Genomic DNA, 7,866 nt, shown 5'->3' with positions numbered 1-7,866 from the left:
CACCTCCCCTTTCAATACTGCAAACACGTACTACTTATTTTCTCAAAGTTCTTTATTTACCTAGTCAGTATTTCTTTCACTCCTACTTCGTTGCCATGGTCCCAGGCACTAAATGGTGTCAGACAGAACTAGTACCAAGTCATTCAGGAAGAGAACCCTCATGCCCTTTAGGCCATTAACTGCTATCTGTGAAAGAAATACTTCCAGTTACAGATTTTTACTGGCTCATCCTCACTGCTGATATCGCCCCTTGCAGAAAAAAGTATTTAGCACATTTAACTCAGGTGAGCTAGAGTGAAATGTAGCATTAAATTTTGGCAAATGCCCATGTATAAAATTACTGAGTCACCTCATTCAAAACACAGTTGGAATTAAGACCACCACAATAAAAAGGAGCTCTTTTTAATGCTTCACATCCAAAATATAGTGAAGCCTGTTCAATGTTTTTAAACTAGGAATCGGACACTTAAACACACATTTTGAAGCAGGGCTCAGCACAACGCAGTCTTTTGTGTGTGTCTTTTTTTTTTATTTTTCTGCAATGCAAAAGAAGACAAGCAGAGAAACTTTTCAAAGAGACTCACAGAAAAACTATGAAGGCAAAACTCAACCATTAAAGAGAAGCCTATGTCTGCAGCTGTGTTTGGTGCCACTGGATTCAGCAAACAAGACTTATCTGATGGATCATGTGTAATATCATGGATGCCCAATTCAGAGTGCTTTTGTTGTTGCTGTAAGTCAGTCACTAACAAGTTCTTCCCCCTGCAAAAATCCTCCACTCAGCTTTAAATTAATATTGCAAACTACTGTAATTCCGGGGTGTTGGTAAGTCCTTTTTTCTCCCATAATAGCCTGTCCCAGACCTTAAAGTGCATATGCCAATTTGGTTCAAGTTTTATAATCTGGAATCTTCCACAGTGCCTCCTCTTCAGAAACAATTACGGTTTAATTGTGTCTTCTCTTGGTAATGGTAAATCTGAAAAAAACTTGTTCTGCATCTATTATTTATGTTGCATGCAGCAATATCTTACTTATCTCATTCTGGACTCTGGAATATACTGCAAGCCAGGTAATCTTTACCTACCTAAACCTCCTAGGAAGGGCAGTGGGAGGTTTTGACACATAGTAAAACATAGCTGGTCTAAGAATTGGTGAAAAGAAACCATGGAATGTTTTCACAAGGACTCCATGAGACCCAATACGTTCATTTTGAAGCCCAAAATGCCTATTTTAGATCTTAAGTGTTGCTTCAAATATACATGGGTGAAAATGCAGCACCAATAATAGCACATTATTAAAAGTTAGCAATCCTCAATTGTAAGAACTGTAACAACTGAGTATCTTACTACTTCTACCTTCTCCTCTCATACACTGAATTTCCTCAATACTGACAAAGTGCATGTACTAATCATAGATTCCAAATGCTAATTAAGCAGAAAAAAAGATATAAATTAGGTTGGTACTTCTTGAGGGCATCAGTAGAAAACACCAATTTCAAATAAATTTGATTAGAAAATTTTACTTCACAATCCTTTTCCAGATCACAGATAATCATAATTAAAAAGAGTATGGAATTGATGTAATGTTAGCTGTTTTGCCATCAGCATCACAGAGAAAGAAGAAACAATAAAATATGATGCAGAATTCACTCCTCCAATGATTGTCATTGAACTATTACATTAGTAAACATTCACAGTATGAAGTCTCTTTCAATATATCTCCAGCATATAAAGTAGTGCAAAAGAGCATTCCAGTCATTTTGCCTTTGCAGTCAGACCAGGTTTAACAATTCTCTTACTTCATTTCTTTCATTATTAGACAACAAATGCTGCAATGCCTCCAAAGAGAGTTATAAAAATAAACAATTTCTGGAGGGTCAACAGCCTTTTCAAAGTAAATTTCCAGTTAAAAACAAGCATTATAGATTTCAAGAAAAAAAAATTTAGATCTATCTTCTGTAGAATATCTTTTTACAATAAATTTACCATTTGAAAAACAATGACTATGGTATCCAATGATTTATGGTAGTTGCTATTAAAGCACTGATAAATAGATAAATGACTACCAAACTTCATTGTTTCTTACATAGTAAATACCTCTGAATGCCAACTTTTACCACAGAGCTGTTATTAGTGATGTCGACAGTTCATGCACCCACTTTAAAACTGACTTGGTTTTAATAAATTTTTTAGCCTCATGTGCAAAACACTTGCATTCTAATAAAAATATAAAGTCTGAAAATGCATCAGATCTAGTAATCCTTTCCTCAAGTTGTATCACTTACTTGATATGTAATACATGTTTAGCAATGCTTTTTATTTGTATTTAACCATTAAATGGCATACTACTGTATGCTGCAGACTCTTGTTTGCATATTTCAGTATTTTCACTGCACTCTTTAATGCATAAATATATTTGGAAATGCTCAAAATTACACATCAGTTTCCACAGAATTTGAATTTACACAGTTTTTCTTCTCTGACTCACTGCTATTGCCCGTGTCCTGACTTTTAGTCTCCTTTACACAAAGAGATTCTTTAACTCCTTCTTCCATCTCCAAATACTCTGATTTATCCTCTGTGGATGATGATGATGCACTTCTAAATTTCTTCAGTAAATTTGTTGGGAGGTAAGGGCAACTGACCGCATTTTGCATCATCTGCGTGTGTTCTTCATTCTCAGTTTCTCTATGGTAGAAATAGTTAAAATTGGAGACAATCACTGGCACTGGTAAAGCAATGGTTAACACTCCTGCAATGGCACACAGAGACCCAACTATTTTCCCACCCACAGTTATGGGTTTCATGTCCCCATAACCAACTGTAGTCATGGTCACCACAGCCCACCAAAAGGCATCTGGGATGCTTTGAAAATGGGTGGCAGGCTCGTCAGCTTCTGCAAAGTAAACAGCACTGGAAAACAAAATGACTCCAATAAAAAGAAAAAAGATGAGGAGGCCAAGTTCCCTCATGCTGGCCCTGAGTGTGTGACCCAGGATCTGCAAACCCTTGGAGTGCCTGGAGAGCTTGAAGATGCGAAACACCCGCACCAGACGGATGATCCTCAGGATGGCAAAGGACATGGCCTGCTGACTGCCCTGCTCCTGCGCCAGGTCCGTGCCCAGGGTGATGAAGTAAGGCAAGATGGACACGATGTCTATGATGTTCATGACGTTCTTGAAGAAGTGTGCTTTGCTTGGGCACGCAAAGCAGCGCACTGTAAACTCAAAGGAGAACCAAATGATGCACACAGTCTCTACAATGAAGAAAGGGTCATTGAAGATGGTGTGCTCCCCAGCATCCAGGCGAAGAGACTCGTTGGAAAGCCCCTTCCCTAAGCTCAGGGACATGACGAATTCTTTGTCATCTCTGAACTCTGGTAAAGTCTCCAGACAAAAGATGACAATGGAGATCAAGATGACCAAGACAGAGACAATGGCAATGCCTCTGGCTGGACTGGAGCTTTCCGGGTATTCAAACAACAGCCAAACCTGCCTCTTAAACTCATTCTCCGGCAAAAGCTTTTCCTCTTCCTCTTTGACAAAACCTTCATCCTCCCTGAACTTGAGCATGGCCTCCTCCCCGAGCTGGTAGAACTTCACCTCCTCAGAGAAGATGTCAAAGGGCACATTGACCGGCCTCTTCAGTCGACCACCACTCTGGTAGTAGTACAGGATGGCATCAAAGCTGGGCCGGTTCCTATCAAAGAAGTATTCGTTCCTGAGAGGATCAAAGTATCTCCCCCGCTTGGCTGGATCCCCCAGTAGCGTCTCCGGGAACTGAGCTAATGTCTTCAGCTGGGTCTCGAACCGCAGTCCTGACACGTTGATCACCACGCGCTCACAGCACTCGTACTCGCTGTAGCGGACAGAGCTGTAACCCCCAGGGCCTCCGCCATCATCGGGTGGCTGGTCCGAGTAGGAAAACTCATCCTCCCCATAGTCATCACTGTAGTAGAGCTTTCCTTCTTCCTCATCGTCATCATCCTCGTCTTCATCCTCCTCTTCCTCCTCACTCAAGTCCTTCAGTATCCTTTCCTCAGAACCACTGAGCGGCAGCAGTTCAGAGCAGGGGAAAGAGGCCCCACACTCCCTACTTCCCAATTGGTGGCTCCTCTTTTTCCCTTTCTTCCTCTTCCTACTGCTCTGGCGGCGGGGCAGGCCGCTGCGTGATGCGTTTCCACCGTGTGAGGAGGACGCCCCGCGGCTTTGCTCCTGGTGGTAGTGGTGGTAGGGTCCCCCTCCTCCGGCCGCCCCACCTTCCACTGCCGCTGTGGCTGCTGCTACGGCCGCGGCCGCAGCTGCCCTGGACTGCGCTAGCCGCTCCCGCTCCCGCGCCCGCGCCTGGGCCGCATATCCATAGGGCATGTGCGTGTTGCACCCGGAGCTGTCCGCGCTCACCATTGCTACTTCCATTTTCCAACTGCTTTTTAGTTTGTTGTAATCGCTTGCTGTAAGAAGGTTTTGTTTTGTTTACAGTGTCGCCTTAGCTTTGGCCGGGGAGTTCAAAGCCATTTGAGTTTGGAGGGCAGTCCCCTGGGCATCGAGTATGGCAACATGGTTGTAACGCTGAGTCTGTATTTTGGGAAACCACAGATCTGCATTTTTCTTGTTCTCCGGGATGTTTGACACAAAGTACTGCTTTGCTAATGAGAAAAGATGAAATTCTCAAAATGAACCAGAGAACAGCTGAGACCTCGTTCTTCCATCCACCAAGTCTCTTTATTTTCATTTATCTCCTGCAGCAATCACGGCTGTATCTGATCAGAATCATGACTGCCTCACAGGCTATAAAGGCTGCATTCCTCAGGAAAAAAAAAAATATGCAACCCAAAAGGTACCTGTTCTCCACAGACGGTTTTAGCTCATCGTTGAAACCAAATGCAAATAGTCTCTTTCCTCATTATTTGTTCCTGGTAATGCTTTGGCCTAGTAAACTTACTATTTAATATATTTACTTGGAGAGTTGAAGTTAATTCCAGCCATCACTTCATTTACACAGTGAGGAGGTCTTTGCAAATCCTTTCTTCAGCCTGTCAACAATGTCTCAAACCTGGGAGCAGCACCCAGGGCATCAGCAGCAGTGGTAAGAGGAGGAGGAGGAGTGGAGGAGGAGGAGGAGGAGATGAAGACTGAGAAACTGGCTCTGAGGTCCCCATAGGACATAAGGGAGTGGATGGGTCACCCTTTGGTTATGGTCATGCAGAAGAAGCACTTAACCTGAGGCACATGCACAAACACACAAAAATAAACAAAACAAAAAGGGAAAATATTGGATTGTTTTCCTAAAAGGTCACACCGATCAAATGAAACTGTGTCATCTATTACCATGGCATTCAAATCTTCTCCTGCCCACACTATTCACACTTCTACATTACACACACACCCACATCACATGCACAGAGATTTTGAACGACTCTGTGGGTAAGGATGTGGGTGGGTATGTCACATATATATATAGACAGATAAAAAATCCCCACCCATATAAGCACTCGCATCCATACACAAACATATGCATGCTTCTGAAACACCAACACATATAAACACTAATAAAAATACTGCAACACACATTGCATTCAGGTCTTGGAGCACATATGTAAGAGATACACCTACATATATCCATATGAAACATTAGAGAATAAATGTATCTGCACAAAGATCTTTTGTTGTTTGCAGAAACACATCAGATGCGGGAACGTTACCTTTTAATCTACAACAGAATTGTGTTTCGATCACAATGAGTATCTCCCTGGATTTAATTTGGAAACGGGCACGTACAATGCTCAGCCCAGTGAAAATACCGTGATATGTCAAGAAAACAACTGCAGGTGCACTGAAACAACATCTACATGCAAGCACACACACAAAAATACACAGCCCCCAACACCCCCCCTTCGAAACAGAAGCCTCGTTTATAGCCACATCTATTAATACACGAGAGAAGGTGAGCGCGATCTATTAAATGACGCTATTTTTAAAATCGTACCTACGTGTCATGCAGCAGAAGATCCTAAAAAACGCTGTTACACTTACTGATGCTCGGCAGAGAAATAGCAGCGCTGTCCCCGCCGGGGTAAGGACCGGGTGACAGCAGTCCTGAGGAGGCTGTGCCGGCTCATGCACAGTCGCAGGTGGCCGTGGTCAGCGCGCACCACAGGTTGGCGAGTTATTCCTGCCCCTTCTTGCCGGCAGCGAGCCGGGGAGGCGGCTGGGGCTGGGGGCACTCGCCACCGCCGCTCCCGCTCGCCTCGGCATTGGCGACCAGGCAGCGAGCGAGGCTCTGGTCCCCGGAGGGAAAATCGAAGGCGGTGTGCGTGTGCTTGTCGTGTGCGAGGCGGAACGAAGGTGCAGGCGCGATCCCCAAGCCGGCTCTGTACAGCTGCGCTGGGTAATCCGTGCGCAGCGCTCCAGCGGCGGCAGGACGGGGGTGGCGGCTCCGTGCGGAGCCTGCCCCCGACACGTCCGGGGCTCAGCCCGCTCCTGCCCGCTCCATCCACTTGTTGTGCGGCTCGGGGGGACGCGGCCGAGCAGCCGCCGGACGGAGCACCGGGGGCACCAGGAGAAGCTGGGAGGAACCGGGAGCCGGGAGCTGGGCCAGCCCGCGGCACCGCGCCCCGGGCGCTCCGAGCCGGCCCTGTTGCTCCGGAGCCGCCGCCCGCCGCCGCCGCCGCCGCTCCCGGCCCACTCCCGGCCCCTGGCGGCCGCCGCCCGCACTGCGCCCCGCGCCGAGGCTACCCCGCCTCGCTCCTATTAACGCCCTAATTATTGGAGACCCTGTTCCCGCCAGGTATTCCCGCCAGATGTTCCCGCGCTGGGTGATGCCCGCGCTGCTGGACCGAACTGTCCGCCCCGAGCGGTGCTGCCATATCGAAAATGAAGCCAAATTAACTTTCACTCTTAATTCTGTACCTAAGCAGAAAGTAGGTCTTAGTTCATGACTAGAGGGTACAGTTGTGTATTTGGCAGAGTTAACAGCTCAAATCGCTGCAGCAAATTCACTCTTCCTGCTGCAACAGGAGCAGGGTAAAAACTGCCTATTCTTTTGCACCCAGAAAATTGAAGCTTTGGCACAGTCCACTCTCTGTAAGGTATCACCATGAAAATGCAGTTTGGCCACATTTGACACTACACCTCCAACTCTAACATCTCAGTACAAACTGTAGGCGCTCCTACTTCCCCTCACGGAGAAAGAGAAGACTGAATCCAGAAGAAATCAAAGGTAGTGCTCACACCTGACACTTTGCCTCGAGGTGTTTGCAGCTGAAGACAAATTCAGCATGTGCAGCAAGTGAGCTGGGCATTTGTTTCATTGCCTAGGTCCTCCTCCACAGAGAAACCAAGAGGGCCTGATGACTTTTGCCCTTTACATCCCAGCAGCACAATCCACATTATTATCCATGCATTTGTGCATCTCTCCTGCCTACATCAGTTACTGCCCATACCTGTAGTCCCACTCATGTCAGTAGATGACCTATGACTACATAGGAGTGTGGAATATCAGCCAAATAAACATACTGAATGTCAGGCATCAAGTGAGTAGCAGTACTGTGAAACATATAAATGGCACTTAGAGCTAACTGCTTTTTCAACAATCACAACACTTCAAGTTCCACAGTCAATATAAAGTGAAAAACATAGATAAACCACTAACGTCATCCCAAATACCATTAAAATACGATGTCTTCTGCCAGCACAAAAGCAGTCCAAAATTTGTGTGCTCTTGGATGCAGTTAAAACATTCCATAAATTCATTTCCAATACCAAAACCCAGATCCTTCTGTAATCTGGCACAGGAGCATACCAAAGTCATGGATCAAACCCCTACCATCACTTAAGCACAAGCGCATACATGAAGCCATAAAAATATC

The 7,866-nt window shown here is 45.5% G+C and overlaps 1 protein-coding gene across 3 annotated transcripts; it reads right to left on the bottom strand.

Moving 5' to 3' along the window:
- Window positions 1-386: 386 nt before the first annotated feature.
- KCNA4 (potassium voltage-gated channel subfamily A member 4) lies at window positions 387-6,624 on the bottom strand. Of its 3 annotated transcripts, none has more exons than XM_042779425.1 (2): window positions 5,985-6,624; window positions 387-5,218 (listed from the first exon to the last, which is right to left on the bottom strand). In XM_042779425.1, the coding sequence occupies exon 2, from the start codon at window positions 4,412-4,414 to the stop codon at window positions 2,432-2,434; it is 1,983 nt and encodes a 660-aa protein (XP_042635359.1). In that variant the 5' UTR covers window positions 4,415-5,218; window positions 5,985-6,624; the 3' UTR covers window positions 387-2,431. The 3 variants fall into 3 exon arrangements, with proteins under 3 accessions (XP_042635359.1, XP_042635361.1, XP_042635360.1); XM_042779427.1 differs by having other exon boundaries at window positions 5,989-6,624; XM_042779426.1 differs by having other exon boundaries at window positions 6,032-6,624.
- Window positions 6,625-7,866: the final 1,242 nt, after the last annotated feature.

The sequence above is a fragment of the Catharus ustulatus genome, chromosome 6 (assembly GCF_009819885.2).
Source record: "Catharus ustulatus isolate bCatUst1 chromosome 6, bCatUst1.pri.v2, whole genome shotgun sequence".
Taxonomy (NCBI): Eukaryota; Metazoa; Chordata; class Aves; order Passeriformes; family Turdidae; genus Catharus; species Catharus ustulatus.
This window is presented reverse-complemented; position numbering and strand designations above follow the sequence as displayed.

Excerpts from the sequence above, each read along its gene's own strand:
- KCNA4 (XM_042779425.1), bottom strand. The coding sequence starts at position 4,414 with ATGGAAGTAGCAATGGTGAGCGCGGACAGCTCCGGGTGCAACACGCAC.